Consider the following 17171-nt stretch of genomic DNA (forward strand, 5'->3'; position numbering starts at 1 on the left):
CCCGCGCTCCCAAATACCCCCCCCACCCCCGCCGCCCTCCCCCCCCGCCCCTCACACCCCCCCTCCCCCCGCGCCCCGCCTCAGGTGCTCGGCGCCTTTAAGGGGCGTGGCCACCATCGCCGCGAAGTCCCGCCCAGCCCAACCCAGGTCCCGCTTCCGGTTCCGGTTCCGGCCAGGCCCGGCCCATGGCCGCCTCCGCCGCCGCCCGCCCCTAGGGCTCCCCCCTCTCCCCCCCCCCCCCCCTTCTACCGGGCCCGGCCCGGCCCGGCCCCGGTTCCGCCTTCATGCACCCCGGCCAGGCCATGAGCCGCTGGTAGCGGCAGCGCCCGGTGCCCCCGGCCCGGCCCGGGCCTGCCCGAGCCCCGCCGGCCCCGATCCGAGCCCCCCCCCCCCTTCCCCGTGTCCCCGGCCCCGGCCCCGAGCCCCGGCCCCGTGGGTCAAGATGTCTTCGCGCTCCGCCCTGGCGGCGGGGAACGAGCGGAACGCGGACACGGTGAGTGGGGGTTGTACCGGGGCGGGGGGGGAGGGGGCACCGGGCGGGGTCGGCTGGTACCGGTGGAGGGGGAGGAGGGGGGGTGGTTTGTACAAAGGATAGCGGAGGGGGTCGGTTTGTACCGGGGATATTGGGGGAGGGGGGAGCGGTTTGTACCGGAGGGGGGGACCGGGAGGGGTCGTTTTGTACCAGGGGGCCACGGGGAGGGGGGGGGGTGGCTGGTTTATACTGGCGGGGGGGGGGGGCACAGGGAGGGGCCCGGTTGTAGCGAGGAGAGAGGGGGTGTCTGTTTGTACCGGGGAGCACCGGGCAGGTACTGGGGTCACCAGTAAGTGGGAATGGGGGGTGGGGGTGTTGGGAGGGTACCGGTGTAACTGGGGGGATACCGGTGACCCCCTGGCCGGGAAGGGGGGACATGCACCGGGGCTGGTGGAGGCCCCTGGTCGCTTTTGGGGGGACCCGGGCGTCTGGGCACCCACGGGTGAGGCCAGGACGCGGCTCTGGAGCTGGTCAGGCCGGATCCGTCCCCACCCCACTGGCTGGGGCAGCGTCCCCCCCCCGGGGGCCTTTGGGTGCTGGGGAGGGGGCACTTCTGTGATGAGTTGGGGGGGAATCTCATCAGCACCGTCCCCCATGTGATGAGCTGGGGGTGAGGGGGGGGGTCTTGGTGATACCAGGCACTCACATGATGAGCTGGGGGGGGTGTCTCAGCAGTATCAGGCCCCCATGCTATGGGCTGGGGGGCTCTGAGCTGCACAAGCCACTTCTGTGATGAGTTGGGGGGGGGTCTCAGTGGCACCAGGCACTCTTGTGATGATCTGGGGAGGTCTTAGCGATACCGGTCACTCGTGTGATGATTCGGGGGGGGGTCTCAGCTGCGCGTGTGTCCCCCGGCTCCCCAGCTGACGGGCCTGGGGGGCAGCCGCTCGGAGAAGGGCTCGGCCTGGTCCAGCCGCTCGCTGGGCGCCCGCTGCCGCAACTCCATCGCCTCCTGCCCCGAGGAGCAGCCCCACATCGGCAACTACCGCCTGCTGCGCACCATCGGCAAGGGCAACTTCGCCAAGGTCAAGCTGGCCCGGCACATCCTCACCGGCCGTGAGGTGGGGATGGCGTGGAGGGGTCCTTGGGGGTGATGTGAGGGAGTTGGGGGTAGCTGGGGGGAGAAATGGGGGTCCTGGGGGGAGAAACAGTGGTCCCAGGGGTTGATTGGAGGGAGTTGGTGGGTCCTGGTGGGCAACTCGAGGGAGATCAGGGGCCTGGGGGAGTTGGGGGGGGTCCTAGGGGGCGATTGGAAGGAGACGGGGAGGCCCCAGGGGGAAGGTGGAGGGTTTGGAGGGGACCTGGGGACAGCTGGGAGGAGTTGGGGAGTCCTGAAGGGGCGACTGGGGGGAGAAATGGGGGTCCTGGGGTAGGTGGGTGCCCCCAGGGAGGTTGGGGGGGCCTGGGGGGAGCTGGGCACCCCTAGCGGGGCAACCGGGAGGATAATTGCAATGCTGGGGGCAGACGGATGCCCACGGTGAGGGGGGTCTGGGGGTAACTGGCAGTGGTGCCCCCACCATGTGCCCCCCCTCACCCCCTGGTTCCTTCTCAGGTGGCCATAAAAATCATCGACAAGACGCAGCTGAACCCCACCAGTCTCCAGAAGGTGGGGGGCACCTGGTGGGGGCACAGGGTGGGGGGCAACCCCTGGGCACAGTGAGTGGGGGGGTCCCGGCCCCTCCACTAATGTTTCTGTTTCCCCCTCCCTGTAGCTCTTCCGGGAAGTTCGCATCATGAAGGGGCTGAACCATCCCAACATTGGTGAGTGGGCCCCCCACTAGGGACAGGGGGGCACCTGTGGGGTGCAGGGGGCACCCATGATGGGTGCCTGTGCTGACCCCCCACCCCCACCCCCATGCAGTAAAACTATTTGAGGTCATTGAGACAGAGAAGACGCTGTACCTGGTGATGGAGTACGCCAGCGCTGGTGAGACCCCCCCCTACACCCTCCCCGGGCACCCTGACCCCCCCTGTGGGTGCTGCGCCCCCCCAGGGGCCATGCCCTACCTGGGTGCATGCCAGGGTGCTGGGCTGGGGCTAGTGGGTGCACCTGGGGGGTCTAGTGGGGGGCACAGCACCCATCTTGGCAGAGGTGGGGGGGGGTTGGGCTGGGGGTGCCGTGCCTGGGCGGGGGGGGGGGGCGCAGGCACCCATGGGTGTCCCTGCAGGCGAAGTGTTCGACTACCTCGTGTCCCACGGGAGGATGAAGGAGAAGGAGGCGCGGGCCAAGTTCAGACAGGTGGGGGGCACCGGGGAGGGGGCGGGCACCAGGAGATGGTGGGGGGCTGGGGACAGCGGCAGGGGGGCTGGCACGGGGCTGGGGACATGGTAGGGGCCTGGGGTGGGGTGGGGGGATGTGGTGCTGTGGTAGGGTGGGGCTGGGGACATCGTGGGGGACATGGCATGGGGCTGGAGACATGGGGGGGGCTGGCACAGGGCAGGGGGACGTGGCGGCGTGGTGTTGGGGACATTGCAGCATTGTGGGGGGGGCGGCTGTGGGGGATGGCTGGCACGTGGTGGCCACACGTGGGCAGGATCGATCCCCCCTAGGCCGCCAGCTGCAGCATCGATCGGGGTGGGATGAGAGACTGGGGGGGGGACACACGACAGTAGTAGCCGTGGGGACAGCGGGTGCCGGTGACACCCTGCTGATGCTCTCCCCATCCCCAGATCGTCTCGGCCGTGCACTACTGCCACCAGAAAAACATCGTCCACCGGGACCTCAAGGTGGGACCCAGCTGCCCCGCGGTGTCCCCTGCTGGGGGTGGCACCAGGCAGGGTGCCATGGGGTGCCCCGTGGCGGCACTGCCCCTTACCGTGCCCTTCCCCGTGTCCCTGTGCCACATGGGGTGCGTGGTACAGTGCCTGTCTCAGTGTCCCCGTGCCCGATGCGGTGCCCGTCCCGGTGTCCTCGTCCTGGTGTCTCTGTGCCTGACACAGTGCCCATCCCAGTGTCCCCATCCCGCCATCCTCGTGCCTGATGTGGTGCCCGTCCTGGCATCCCCATGCTGGACATGGTGCCCATCCCAGCGTCCCCGGCCCGGCGTCCCCATCCCAGGTGCAGTGCCTGTCCTGCCATCCCCACGCACGACATCGTGCCCATCCCAGCCTCCCCGTCCTGGCATCCCTATGCCTGACGCGGTGCCTGTCCCGGTGGCCCCGTGCTGGACACGGTGCCCATCTTGCTGTCCCCATGCTCGTCCCGGTGCCCGCAGGCGGAGAACCTGCTGCTGGATGCCGATGCCAACATCAAGATCGCCGACTTCGGCTTCAGTAACGAGTTCACGCTGGGCTCCAAGCTGGACACCTTCTGTGGGTCCCCCCCCTACGCGGCTCCCGAGCTCTTCCAGGGCAAGAAGTACGACGGCCCCGAGGTCGACATCTGGAGCCTGGGCGTCATCCTCTACACCCTGGTCAGCGGCTCCTTGCCCTTCGACGGCCACAACCTGAAGGTGGGCAGCAAGGATGGGGTAGTGTCCCCTCCTGTCACCTGGCCCTGTCCTGTCCCCTCCCTGGCTGGGGACGGTGACTGTCCTGTCCCAGCCCTGTGCCTGCTGGGGAACAGTGCCCGTCCCAAACCCCTGACTGTAGGGCAGTGCGGCGACTGAATTAAGCGCTCAAGCTATCTGTACAAGATTCCGTTTATTTCACTAAAGGGTCAAACTTATATATGTTTCAACAAGGATCTGGAAAGAACTAACGGCATACAGCCCATACTACTAATACAGGAGCGCATATCTGGCTGGGCTGGGATGTTTGCGAGTCCTCAGAACAGTTAAAAACATTCCTTACATGAACGGGTGACTGTCTTCAGCCACATCTTCCCAGGCCTACACCAGGCCATCCTCCGACCTGAGCTTGCAAAACTAGTTCTTCAAAGGCTTGGCAAACATGCAGCACAACAAATCCTGACGGTCGCTCTTGAAAACAAATGCCAGGTGTTCCGAGCTGCTCCCACAGGGCACCACCTGTCCTGTCCCTGTGACCGGCAGGGGACACTGCCTGTCCTGTCCCTGTGCCATCCCCCTGCCCGGCTGGGGACAGTGCCCACCCCAAACCCCTGCCTGTGGGACAACGCCGGTCCTGTGCCCGTCCTCATGCCCATGATGGGGACAGTGCCCATCCCATCCCCTTGCCCGTGGCGGGGACAGTGCCTGTCCCGTGCCAGGGCGTAGGTGCCCCCACCCTGACCCATGTGTGTCCCCCCCTGCCAGGAGCTGCGGGAGCGGGTGCTGCGGGGCAAGTACCGGGTGCCCTTTTACATGTCAACGGATTGTGAGAACATCCTGCGCCGGTTCCTGGTCCTGAACCCGGCCAAGCGCTGCACCCTTGAGGTGAGGGGGGGGTCTGTGGGGGGGTGCAGGGGGCACAGAGCTGGGGCTAGCACAGGTTAGATGGGCACCATCCCACCCCAATGGGGCACGTCCCCCAGCTGCTCTGTTCCCCACCCTGTGGGTTCCCCCAGGGAGGCTCCCTCTTCCTGGTGCTCTTTGTTAGCCTAATTAGCTACAAGCTGTTAGTGCCCATGGATGGGTGGGTATGGGCAGAATGCAGCCGCTCAAGCTGCTGGCTGGGGCCAGGCACCCTGGGGTGGCATCAGGGGGGGTAAGCCAGCCGGGAGGGTGCCCTGTGCCCGCCCTGTGCTCATGTCACCCCCGGTGGCACCCATGTCACTGCTGGTGGCACCCTGCCGGTGCCCCACAGCAAATCATGAAGGACAAGTGGATCAACATTGGCTACGAGGGCGACGAGCTGAAGCCCTACAAAGAGCCTGAGGAGGACTTTGGGGACGCCAAGCGCATCGGTGAGGGCACAGTGCCCCCCCTGGCACCCTGGGGTGGGGGTCTGCCGTACCCCAGGGACCGGCAGTGCCCCCTCACTGTCCCCGCTCCCCACAGAGGTGATGGTGGGTATGGGCTACACCCGAGAGGAGATCAAGGAGTCCCTGAGCAACCAGAAGTACAACGAGGTTATGGCCACCTACCTCCTGCTGGGCAGGAAGAACGAGGTGAGGTGACATGCAGTGGCACCGCTGTCCCTGCCCAGGGACACTGGGCAGGACCGGTGACGGCTCGCTGCTGGCCGCAGGTGGAGGCAGGTGAGTCGCGTACGGGCAGCAGCCTCTCCCTGGCCCGGGTGCGGGCACCCAGCGAGACAGCCAACGGCACCGGCAAGGCGTCCTCGCACGGCAAGAGCCAGCGTGGTGCCACCACCTACCACCGGCAGCGGCGGCACAGCGACTTCTGTGAGTGCCCCGCGTCCCCTGGCCTGTCCCTGGGGTGGGCATCGTGTTTGTGGGGTGCAGAGTAGGGTGGGCTCCCTGCCTGTGGGGCGCAGGGCAGGGTGGATGCCTGGTCCCATACCCTCCGGGGCAGGGTGGGCTCTCTACCGATGGGGTCCAGGGTAGGGTGAGTACCTGGTCCCGTGCCCACCGGGTGCAGGGCAGGGTGGGCTCCATGCCCACTGGGTGCATGACACCTGTAGGGCACGGGGGAGGGTGGGCACCTGGTCCCATCCCTGTGAGGTGCAGGACAGGGTGGGCACCCTCTCCCACATCCTATGGGGTGGCTGGTCCACCCATGTCCCACAGAACCCCTCACACACACACACACAGCACAGGGGGCAGGACCCTTGCCCCATGCCGTGCCTGGCGGGGAGCAGGCAGGGCTGGCCCGCAGCTGCCCGCACCCTCCCTGACCGCCCCCCGCCCACAGGCGGCCCCTCGCCGGTGCCCATGCACCCCAAGCACAGCCCCACCAGCACGGGTGACGCGGAGCTGAAGGAGGAGCGCATGCCCACCCGCAAGGCCAGCTGCAGCGTGGTGGGCAGCGGGCGCGGGATGCCCCCTTCCAGCCCCATGGTCAGCAGCGCCAACAACCCCAACAAGTCCGAGATCCCCGACCGGCACAAGGACGGCGCCATCAACACGGTGGGCATCGGGCTGGGGGCGTAGTTTGGGGCGGCGGACGCTCCTGGGGTTGGGGGAGCAAGGTAGGGGGGCCACCCCGGTGCTGATGGCGGCAGGCGCCTGGTGCCTTGCAGAACAACCTCCCCTCGAGCGTGATGGCGCGCAGGAACACCTATGTCTGCACCGAGCGCCCGGGTGCTGACCGCCATTCACTGCTGCAGAACGGCAAGGATAACAGGTAGGGTTGGTGGGCAAACCCTGGGGTCCTATCGCCCCTCCCCAGCCCACCCTAACGCCTTCCCCCCTTCCCCTGCTCGCAGCTCCGTCGCCGGCCGGGTGCCCCCAGCATCACCTTCCAGCCACAGCATCGCCGCCGCTTCCTCAGAGCGGGCCCGCCTGGCGCGGGGCACCACCGTCCGCAGCACCTTCCACGGCGGGCAAGTGCGGGATCGGCGAACGGCTGGGGGTCCCAACGGGCCCCCCGCCTCCCCGACACTGGCACCCGAGGCTTTGCCGCTGCCCCAGAGCCGCTCGCGGGCCACCTCCAACCTCTTCAGCAAGCTGACCTCCAAGCTGACCCGCAGGTGAGGGGGCCGCAGGCGCTGTGCCCGCCCCACCGGTGCTGCCCTTGCCTTCCTCACTCCCTCTTCTCTCTTCCAGGGTCACTCTTGACCCCTCTAAGCGGCAGAGCTCTAATAGGTGCGTCTCGGGCACCCCCACGCCTCCAGGAGCCAAAATCAGTAAGTGCCTGGTGTCACCGGCACCCGTTGCAGTGCCACTGGTGCTTGTCCCAGTGTCACCAGCGCTCGCCCCAGCACCTGTCCCGGTGCTGCCGGTGTTTGTCCTAGTGTCCACCCTGGTGCCTGTCCCAGTGCTGCTGGCACCTACCCCAGTGCCTGTCCCCGTGCCGCCGGCGCACACCCTGGTACCCGTCCCGGTGTCCGTCCCGGTGTTCCTGGTACCTGTCCTAGTGCCCATCCTGGTGCCACCAGCGCCCATCCCAGTGCCTGTCCTGGTGCCACTGGTGCCCGCCTTGCTTTGCTCCTGTCCCTTCTCTCTTTCTGCCTCTCAGCCTTTGCTGCCGCCGGGGCGGGAGTTGGGGTGGGGGGGCACAGTTGTGCTCCACTGTGGGCTGGGGGCACCATGGTGTGGGGGTGATGCCCCCCCCCCAAAATAGATGTGAGCTTGGTGGGGCTGGTGCCACCCAACGTGGATGTGGTGCCCCCCACATTGGGCACAGCTTTGAGGGGGAGAAGTGCCCCCTCAAAACAGGCATGACCCGGGAGCGAGGCCTTCCCCTCCCAAATTGGGGGTGCTGCCCCCTCCCCTAAATGGGCATCACCTTGGGGGAGATGATGTGTTCCGAGCTAGGGGTCGTGTCTCCCAAGTTCGGCATTACCTTTGGGGGGTGATCTCCCCAAAATGGGGGTGGTGCCCCCCAACGATGGGCATGACCATGGGGGTATGATGTGTTCCCCAAAAATTGGGGTGGTGCCCCTCCCAAGGGGCATGACCTTGGTGGGTAGTGTCCCCTAAATTGGGGATTGTACACGCCACCCCCCAAATTGGGCACAGCTTTGGGGGTGGGCACAGTGACCCCAAAATAGGGACCGTACCCCCACATCACCCACGGGGCTGGTGGCGATGGCCCTGAAAGTGGGGTGGTGCTGCCCAAAATGGGTGCTAAACTGGGGAGAGGGAGGGGGGGCTTAGTGCTGACCGTGGTGGGCAGAGCCCCTGGCCCCCCCTGACATGTCGTGTCCCCCCCGCTAGGGTCGCAGACGAACCTGAGAGAATCGGGGGACCTGCGCTCACAAGGTGGGTACTGACACCCCTGGGTGCCTCCTAACCCATGGGTGCTCCTCAGGGTGGGCAGCCCCTTGCCTGTGCCGTACCCCCCCACCCAGTGCCCCATAGCCCCCATACCTGCTCCCCAGCCCCCTGCCCACCCCATGCCCGCTTTTCCCTCCTGCAGTTGCCATCTACCTTGGGATCAAAAGGAAGCCGAACCCCGGCTGCTCCGATGCCCCTGGCATGTGAAGGTGACGAGCGCCCGGCCGGCTGAGGCGGTGATGGTGGCACTGCGGCAGGCCACCCTCTCTGCCGGCTGCCGCGCGCGCCAGCCCCAGCCCTTTTTGCTCTCCTGCACCCACGACCGGGGCCCCAGCGAGCACTTCTGCCATTTCGAGGCTGAGGTTTGCCGGCTCCAGCGCCTCGGCCTCCATGGTGTGCTCTTCCGACGCCTGGCTGGCACTGCCGGCGCTTTCCGTGCCACCTTGGCACGCGTGGCTGGTCAGCTCCAGCTCTAGGGACCCGCCGGAGCTGGGACCCCTGCCTTGAGGGCTGCATTCCTCCTGGGGTATGCACTGGATCTGGCACCCAGGGGCTGCATCCGCACCGGGACCCCCCCACCAGGGGCTGCATTGGCACTGGGACCCCCCCAGTGTCTGCAGTCCCCCCGGGGCTGCACCGGATCTGGCACCCAGGGCTGCACTGGACCCCCTCCCAGGGTGTGTCGGATCTGGTACCTGGGGCTGTACTGGCGTTGGGACACTCCCCAAGGATGCGCCGGATCCAGCACCCAGGGCTGCATTGGTGCTGGGACCCCCCGACCCCCCCACCCACCACAGGATGTACCAGATCTGGTGCCCGGGGCTCCGGTGGAGCTGGGACCCATCATGCATGTGGCAGAGTTGGGCCCCCCCCCCACCGATGATGCACTGGATCTGGCACCTGGAGCTGCATCAGCACTGGGATCCCCCCCCACCCCAGGGGCTGTATTGGCAGTGGCATTGGGGATCTGCAACGGATCTAGCCCCCCCCTCCCCCCCGAGGGACGTGGTAGTTCTGGGACCCCCCCCCGGGGGCTGCCTCGGCTCCAGCATCCCCTTGGGGACATCAGCACCAGCACCTGGGGGCTTGTGGCAGCTTGGGAATCTGGGGTGCCCCCAGGCGTCACTGGCTCCAGCCCCCTGGGTGCTCCAGGACCCCTTGGAATCTGTGGGGCTGTCGGATCCGGGACCCCAGCAGCCTCTGGCTCTGGGACCTTGGGGACATTGGTGCCAAGACCTTGGGGTCCATCAGCTCTGGGACCCCAGGGACTACCAGCTTGGGGACATCAGCTTTAGGACTTTGGGGTCCACCATCTTGGGCATCTTGGGGACATCAGGTTGGGGAACTTGGGGAGATCGTTTCTGGGACCTTAGGGTCCCCCAGCTCCCAGATTTGGGGCTCTACGTCATCTCCAGCTCCCTGGCTCCCCAGCTCTGCCCCATGCCTGAGTCCCCAGACCTACGGTGGAATCCCACAGTCCCTGGAGCCCACCCCCCCTGGGACTGTCCCCATGTCCCCCCCCAGCCCTGTACAGCCTGTAAATATGGCCCTGGGCCCTGGGGCTCCGGTGTCACGCCCTCCCCCCCCGGCCCCCCCTCACATTTTTAAGTTATTCCTGCCGCGGTCTGTACCCCAGCCCCCTCCCCACAATAAAGTGGAAACCCATTGTTGTTGGCACCCATCAGTACCTTGTAGGGTGGGAGGGTCTGCAAAAGCACCCCAGGGTGCCCTGGGCTGGGGGGCAATCCCCCTCCCTTGGGTGGGGACCCCCCCCAATGTGCGTGTGTGTGTCCCCCAACACCCCAGTCTGGATGCCTGGCTTCACAGCAGGGACCAGCAGCATTTATTGAGGCTGGTCCTGGGGGGTGCCCAAGGTGGGGGGTCCCCTATTTTTGGGCGGGGATCATGTCGTCGATGGCTTGGTTCTGCTCCAGCTTCTTTTCCATCTCTACCAGCAGTTTCACCCCATCCACCACCATCTGCACCTGCTCCACCTCCGAGAAGCCCAAGCGGTCGGCGTTGGAGATGTCGAAGACGGCGCCCACGGCTGCCGTGTCCACGCCGCCTGGGGGAGATGGGGGCATCAGCACCCCATGGCACCCCACAGCACCCATGCCCACCCGCACCCTATGTCCCCCGTGTCCCTGTGCCCACTTGTGCCCTAAATTCCACCCCCCCCCATGTCATCTCCCCACGTTCTTTCACCTTTGTGTCCCTGAGCCCGCTCGTGCCCCATGTTCCCTGTCCCCCAACCCCTGTGCCCACCTGTGCCACGCTTCTGGAGGCGGAGACGCTTGAGGACCTCCTCAAACTTGGGGTGCTGGCTGAGCTTGGGCAGGCGGACGTGGACACCCCCCCGCAGCCCCGTCCCCAGGTTGGAAGGACAGGTCAGGATGTAGCCCAGGTGTTCTGTCCACATGAAGGGGTGGCCTGCCTTCTTGAAGATCTCCTCGATCTGGGGGGGAAACACGCACGCATGTGAGACTCTGTCCCCACTCGCCACCGTGCTGACCCCCAGCCTGGGGGGCAGTACAGCCACCACCCTCCCGGGACATCCCTGTGGCCCCCAATGTCCCCTGTCCCCAAAATGTGCCTTCATTGCCATGTCCCCACCATGCCCCTCATGTCCTCCTGTGCCCCCCAATGCCCCCATTGTGCCTGTGTCCCCAAGACCCTCTCTGTCCGTTGCATCACCCCCATGTCCTCCTGTGTCCCCAAAGTTCCCCATGCTCCCAAGACCCTCCATGCCCCTATTTCCCCATGTGTCCCCAAAGACCCCCATGTCCCCCCCAATGCCCCAAGACCCTCCATGCCCCTATTTCCCCATGTGTCCCCAAAGACCCCCATGTCCCCCCCAATGCCCCAAGACCCTCCATGCCCCTATTTCCCCATGTGTCCCCAAAGACCCCCATGTCCCCCAATGCCCCAGGACCCTCCATGCCCCTATTTCCCCATGTGTCCCCAAAGACCCCCATGTCCCCCCCAATGCCCCAAGACCCTCCATGACCCCCATATCACCATGTGTCCCCCAAGCTCCTCATGTCCCCAACACCCTCCATGTCCCCGAGACCATCCATGCCGCCCCATATCTCCTACATCCCCCAATGCCCTCCAGGGGCCCAATGCCGCCCATGTCCCCAGTGTCCCCCACATCCCACTATGATGTCCCCCCCCCGGGGTCTGACCCACCTTCTTGAGGCCGACGCAGAAGCGCCTGAACACCTCCTTCATGTTCCCCCCCTTCTCCATGGAGATGACGCGGAGGTGGTCCTCCTCATTCACCCACACCAGGAAGGTCTTGTTGTCATTGTGCCTGGGGGGGGTGGGGGTGTGTGTCACACACATGGCACCCCCTCAGTGGTGGCCCAGGGACCCAGGCACCTCCAGCTTCATCTGGGTGGCCCCTACATGCCCCCCACCCAAGGTGGGACCCCCAATATGTGTATGTGCCCCCTGCACCCCCCCCCAGGTGGGATCCAGGTGTCTGGGTGGCCCTAACTGCCCCCCACCCCCAGATGGGACCCCAACACTTGGGTGCCTCCGGGTGAGACCCTGCTCTCTGGGTGCCCCTTGCACCCCCCCCCTCCTAGGGGCGATCCCCAAGATGTAGGTGTCCCCATCATCCCGCCAGGTGGGACCCTGCTTGCTGGGTGCCCCCCGCCCCCCAGGATGGCCCACCAGATGCCACGGGCGTCGGGCCAGTCACGGGCCATGCCCGAGGCCAGCAGCAGGGGTGAGACGGGCTTGTCGAAGAGGAAATGGTCGTCGATGAGCTGCTGCTGCTCCTGCTCCGTCATGCTCTTCAGCGGGTAATACCGGCCCTTGAATTCCCCCTCCAGGCTGTTCAGGGCTGCGGGAGGGGGCGGGGTCAGGACATGAGCACGCCCACATCACCCCCGGACCACGCCCACCCATCGCCAGACCACGCCCAACTCCACAGGCCACGCCCACCGGCCACACCTGCAACGCCTGTTACCTGGCACGTGTGCCAGGCCATGGCTGCAGCCCTTTGCCACGCCCAAACGCAGGCCACGCCCACGCAGTCGAACCACGCCCGCCTCGGTCACACCCATACACCGCGCCCCACCACCCCCCAAAACCTCACACCCACATGGGGCGTGGCCACAGGTACACATCACGCGCAAATCCAACAGCCACACCCAAGCTATACCAGGCCTTGCCACGCCCTGTATCCATAGGCCACGCCCTTCTAGCCCAGACCACACCCTGAGACCACACCCCCCCGAGCTGTCCCCGCCCACGTAAAGGGCTTCCCCCCCCCCCGGGCTGAGCAGGCAAGCCTCATCCCCTGCGGCAGGCCACGCCCCCTGCAGCAAGCCACGCCCCAGGGCCACACCCCAATGTGGCCACGCCCCTCACCGGTGACGGACAGCTTCTCGATGGCGCGGCGCTCCCCCCGGCTGCAGTGGGGGGGCAGGGAGTAGCCCTTGATGCTGCGCCCCGTGCGCACCCGGCTGCTCAGCACGTACTTGGGGTCCAGGTCGTCCCCTCCCTGCCCAAAAACGTCAGTGGGACCCCGGTGTCTGCGACCCTCTGACACCCCCCCCCCCACCCCGCCAGACTCCCACCCCGAGACCCCCCTCCCCACCATCCCACTACCACCCATTTAGGACCTGTATCCCCATGACCCAGAAGGGACCCAAGCATCTGGATGCCCCTCGCCCCCCGCCCCCCCTGCCGCGCAGACCCCCCCTCCCCCCCCCGTGGGAACCCGGTCATCCAGGACCTTGAGGTTCTCGTGGTTGAGGTCGGTGCGGTGCTTGTCGGTGGGTTTGTAGCCACCGTGGCGGTCCTGGATCACTGGGTCGAAGAGGTCCTTGAAGACTTCGTAGGACTCCTCGTCCCCGGCCACGCAGCCCACTGTCATGATGAAGGGGTGGCCTGCGGGGGGGGGGGTGGGAGGGGGTGGTCAGGGGGTATCTGGCATGGCACTGGGTACAGGGCATGGCACGGCACTGGGGACAGGGCAGCCGGAATGGGTATGGCACTGGAGACATGGCACCGGTACCCGGTATGGCACTGGGGACAGCGCACCAGCTCCCAGTGTGACATTGGGGACATGGCTCTGGCACTGGGCTTGGCACTGGGCACCCAGGATGGCACTGGGGACTGGGGACAGGGCACCAGCACCCAGTGTGGCACTGGGGACCAGACACTGGGCACAGGGCACCAGCTCCCAGTGTGGTACTGGGGACATGGCTCTGGCACTGGGCATGGCACTGGGCACCCAGTATGGCACTGGGGACTGGGGACAGGGCACCAGCACCCAGTGTGGCACTGGGGACCAGACACTGGGCACAGGGCACCAGCTCCCAGTGTGGTACTGGGGACATGGCTCTGGCACTGGGCATGGCACTGGGCACCCAGTATGGCACTGGGGACTGGGGACAGGGCACCAGCACCCAGTGTGGCACTGGGGACCAGACACTGGGCACAGGGCACCAGCTCCCAGTGTGGTACTGGGGACATGGCTCTGGCACTGGGCATGGCACTGGGCACCCAGTATGGCACTGGGGACTGGGGACAGGGCACCAGCTCCCAGTGTGGTACTGGGGACAGGGCTCTGGCACTGGGCATGGCACCTGGCACCCAGTGTGGCACTTGGGACAGGGCACCAGCTCCCAATGTGACATTGGGGACATGGCTCTGGCACTGGGCTTGGCACTGGGCACCCAGTATGGCACTGGGGACTGGGGACAGGGCACCAGCACCCAGTGTGGCACTGGGGACCAGACACTGGGCACAGGGCACCAGCTCCCAGTGTGGTACTGGGGACATGGCTCTGGCACTGGGCATGGCACCTGGCACCCAGTGTGGCACTTGGGACAGGGCACCAGCTCCCAATGTGACATTGGGGACATGGCTCTGGCACTGGGCTTGGCACTGGGCACCCAGTATGGCACTGGGGACTGGGGACAGGGCACCAGCACCCAGTGTGGCACTGGGGACCAGACACTGGGCACAGGGCACCAGCTCCCAGTGTGGTACTGGGGACAGGGCTCTGGCACTGGGCATGGCACCTGGCACCCAGTGTGGCACTTGGGACAGGGCACCAGCTCCCAATGTGACATTGGGGACAGGGCTCTGGCACTGGGCTTGGCACTGGGCACCCATTATGGCACTGGGGACTGGGGACAGGGCACCAGCTCCCAGTGTGGCACTGGGGACATGGCTCTGGCATTGGGCATGGCACTGGGCACCCAGTATGGCACTGGGGACTGGGGACAGGGAACCAGCAGCCAGTGTGGCACTGGGGACATGGCTCTGGCACTGGGCATGGCACCTGGCACCCATTATGGCACTGGGGACTGGGCACTGGGCACCAGCACCCAGTGTGGCACTGGGCACCAGACACTGGGCACTGGGCACCAGCTCCCAGTACGGCCCTGGGGGACGAAGCCCTCGGAGGTGACCCACCCGACACTGTGTTCCCCCGCCCCAGCCCGGAGGATCCCGTGGGTGGGCTGGGGACCCCCACGCTGTCACCCACCGGGGTTGTCGACGCCGGTCTGGATGGCGTCATCGAGGGTGAAGCCGCTGGGGGTCTCCTTGTCCCGCAGGCGCTTGTAGAGATCGGGGGTCAGGACCTTGGCCATGTGGTTGTTGTGCTTGCTGAGGTCGGGGAACTCCTCCTCCGCGGAGAACTTCAGCTTGTACTTGTTGTGGGTGTTGCTGAACGGCATGGTGGGGGGGCTGCGGGGAGGAAAAAAGGGTGGGGGGTGGGGGTGAGTGGGGAACTGGGTGGGATGTCGTGGGGCGCGACATGAGGCATGGCCTGGCACGGCCACCAGGTCAACCCAGTTGGGGCACGGCATGGCAGGGGGGGGCACTAGGAGCTGGGGGGGGTGTCTCTACCGAGCCAGCCCCCCCCCCCGGGTGTGTGTGGGGCTGTATTCATGGAGGCGTGGGTATAGAGGGCGTGTCCCGGTGGGCGGGGCCGCAGTGGGTGTGGTGGGGCAGGGGGCGGGGCCAGCCCGGGACGAGCCATCTTTGGCCGCGCTGGGGCCGGGGCTATTTATAGCCCGGAGGGACCCGAGGACCAGACCGGGGCGGGGGGGGATTGGACGGACCCCGACCCCCTCCGGGGCCGGAGGAGCCCAGTCTGGTCCCGGTGGTACGGGGGCGGGGTCCCGGTCCCGGTCCCGGTGGCACTGGGGCGCTCGGGTCCCGGTCCCGGTCCCGGTCCCGGTCCTGGTCCTGCTCCCGGTCCCGGTCCCGGAGGATCCGGTCGGTCCCGGCTCGGGTGGTACCGGAGGGTCCGGTACCAGTGTGGCTCCGCTGTCACCGGGGTGGGGTGGGGGGTCCGGTCCCTCTCCGAGCGGTCCCAGTGGGGTCCGTCCCGGTGGGTCGGGTCCCAGTGGGGGTCCCGGTTGGGTCCACCTCCGTAGGTCGGGTCCCGGTGGGGTCGGTCCCGGTGGGGTCCATCCCCGTGGGTCGAACCCCGGTGGGGGTCCCGTTGGGGTCCACCCCCGTGGGTCGGGTACCGGTGGGGGTCCCGTTGGGGTCCATCCCCGTGGGTTGGGTCCCGGTGGGGGTCCCGGTGGGGTCCATCCCCGTGGGTCGAACCCCGGTGGGGTCGGTCCCGGTGGGGTCCATCCCCGTGGGTCGAACCCCGGTGGGGTCGGTCCCGGTGGGGTCCACCCCCGTGGGTCGAACCCCGGTGGGGGTCCCGGTGGGGTCGGTCGCGGTGGGGTCCATCCCGGTGGGTGCCGGCGGGGCCGGGGTTACCTTGAGCAGCGCGGGCGGAGAGGGTCGGGTCGGGCCGGTACCGGCGGAGCAGGCGGCGGGGAGCGGGGCCGGCACCGGCTTTTATCCCTCCCCCCGGCCCCTCCCGGCTCCGGGGGCATCGGGGGGGGGCTCCGAACCGTGCGGGGGACGGGCCCTGCCGGAGCCCTCCCGGGGGCCGGGGAGACCCTCCGGTCCCCCCCCCCGGAGCCGCCCCCCACGGTGTCGGGTGTCCAGTGGGCGCCCGGCCCGGCACCTGCCGCCCCCGCAGACGCCGAGAGGGGTGCGCTGGGCTGCCGGCACCCCCCCCGCTACACCGGCACCCCCTTACCCCCTGCACCGGGCACCCCCATTTTGCATTGCAGGGTGCAGCGGGCACCCCCCGTTCTGCACGACCCCGCACGGTGCCCAGAGCCCCTTGCACCCCCTCTGCACCCCCCCACCACTGCCTCACCCCACCCACCCCCCCCCCAATTACACGCTGCGCTTTGCGTGCCGTACGCGGCACGTTGCACCCCGCACGCAGGTTGCGGCGCGTTGCGCGCCGCCGATTGCGTGTGGCGCGTTGCACGGCGCGCGGCCGGCCGCGCGTCGCACCTTGCCGCGCGCTTCGCGTTGCGCGTTGCGTGCTGCGCGCCGCGCCTTGCACGCTGCCAACCGCGCGTGGCGCGCTGCGCATCGCGCCTCGTTGCACGCTTCCCACGTCGCGCGCTGCGCCTCGCCCGCCGCATGCGGCCCGTCGCGCGCTGCTCGTTGCACCTTGTTGCGTGCTTCGCGTTGCGTGTTGCGCATTGCATGCTGCACCCCGGGGGGGGGCGGGCTGCAGAGCATCACCCTGCACCTTGCACCCACTCTTGGGGCCCACACGGTGGACGGCCTTGGCCGACCTTGATCTGCAGCACCCGCTGCAGCTCTGGTTACCCTCCCACTGGTTGCCTGGCCAGGGCCTGGCTGCAACTGGGAGCACTGGGAGCAACTGGGAGGGGTGGGGGGAACAGCCAGGCAGGGGCACCGCAGAGGGATGGGGACAGGAGCAGTGGAGGGGGTCCCTGTCCCAGGGTGGGGGGCACCCAGCACCCACCACTCCCAAATCACTGTCGGGACCCAGCCAGGGTGTGCTGGGGGGGGGGGGCACCCACCCTGTGTACCCCC

The 17171-nt window shown here is 67.6% G+C and overlaps 2 protein-coding genes across 6 annotated transcripts; one reads left to right on the plus strand and one right to left on the minus strand.

Annotated features, from left to right (window-relative positions):
• The first annotated feature begins 254 nt into the window (after window positions 1-254).
• MARK4 (microtubule affinity regulating kinase 4) lies at window positions 255-10317 on the plus strand. Of its 5 annotated transcripts, none has more exons than XM_075021484.1 (18): window positions 255-493; window positions 1369-1593; window positions 2085-2138; window positions 2245-2293; window positions 2394-2459; window positions 2701-2771; window positions 3203-3259; window positions 3748-3984; window positions 4747-4866; window positions 5237-5336; window positions 5431-5540; window positions 5621-5777; window positions 6247-6461; window positions 6575-6678; window positions 6761-7024; window positions 7101-7180; window positions 8214-8258; window positions 8416-8617. In XM_075021484.1, exons 1-18 carry the CDS (start codon window positions 443-445, stop codon window positions 8478-8480), a joined length of 2070 nt encoding a protein of 689 aa, XP_074877585.1. In that variant the 5' UTR covers window positions 255-442; the 3' UTR covers window positions 8481-8617. The 5 variants fall into 5 exon arrangements, with proteins under 5 accessions (XP_074877585.1, XP_074877586.1, XP_074877582.1 ...); XM_075021485.1 differs by having other exon boundaries at window positions 1396-1593; XM_075021481.1 differs by lacking the exon at window positions 7101-7180 and having other exon boundaries at window positions 8416-10317.
• CKM (creatine kinase, M-type) lies at window positions 10094-16179 on the minus strand. The gene is made up of 8 exons (XM_075021486.1): window positions 16023-16179; window positions 14785-14987; window positions 13021-13175; window positions 12654-12786; window positions 11952-12123; window positions 11463-11586; window positions 10539-10728; window positions 10094-10338 (listed from the first exon to the last, which is right to left on the minus strand). The coding sequence occupies exons 1-8, from the start codon at window positions 16139-16141 to the stop codon at window positions 10160-10162; spliced, it is 1275 nt and encodes a 424-aa protein (XP_074877587.1). The 5' UTR covers window positions 16142-16179; the 3' UTR covers window positions 10094-10159.
• Window positions 16180-17171: the final 992 nt, after the last annotated feature.

This window comes from Buteo buteo, chromosome Z (genome assembly GCF_964188355.1).
Source record: "Buteo buteo chromosome Z, bButBut1.hap1.1, whole genome shotgun sequence".
Lineage (NCBI taxonomy): Eukaryota > Metazoa > Chordata > Aves > Accipitriformes > Accipitridae > Buteo > Buteo buteo.

What these genes read in the sequence shown, in the direction of transcription:
- MARK4 (XM_075021481.1), top strand. Translation starts at nt 443, where the DNA reads ATGTCTTCGCGCTCCGCCCTGGCGGCGGGGAACGAGCGGAACGCGGAC. An exon ending in CAGAACGGCAAGGATAACAG is followed by an intron (nt 6,679 to 6,760) that starts GTAGGGTTGGTG and finishes CCCTGCTCGCAG; the next exon opens with CTCCGTCGCCGGCCGGGTGC. An exon ending in GGGGGACCTGCGCTCACAAG is followed by an intron (nt 8,259 to 8,415) that starts GTGGGTACTGAC and finishes TCCCTCCTGCAG; the next exon opens with TTGCCATCTACCTTGGGATC.
- CKM (XM_075021486.1), bottom strand. Translation starts at nt 16,141, where the DNA reads ATGCCCCCGGAGCCGGGAGGGGCCGGGGGGAGGGATAAAAGCCGGTGC. An exon ending in CTCCGCCCGCGCTGCTCAAG is followed by an intron (nt 14,988 to 16,022) that starts GTAACCCCGGCC and finishes TCCTCCCCGCAG; the next exon opens with CCCCCCCACCATGCCGTTCA. An exon ending in TCAACCACGAGAACCTCAAG is followed by an intron (nt 12,787 to 13,020) that starts GTCCTGGATGAC and finishes GTTTTTGGGCAG; the next exon opens with GGAGGGGACGACCTGGACCC.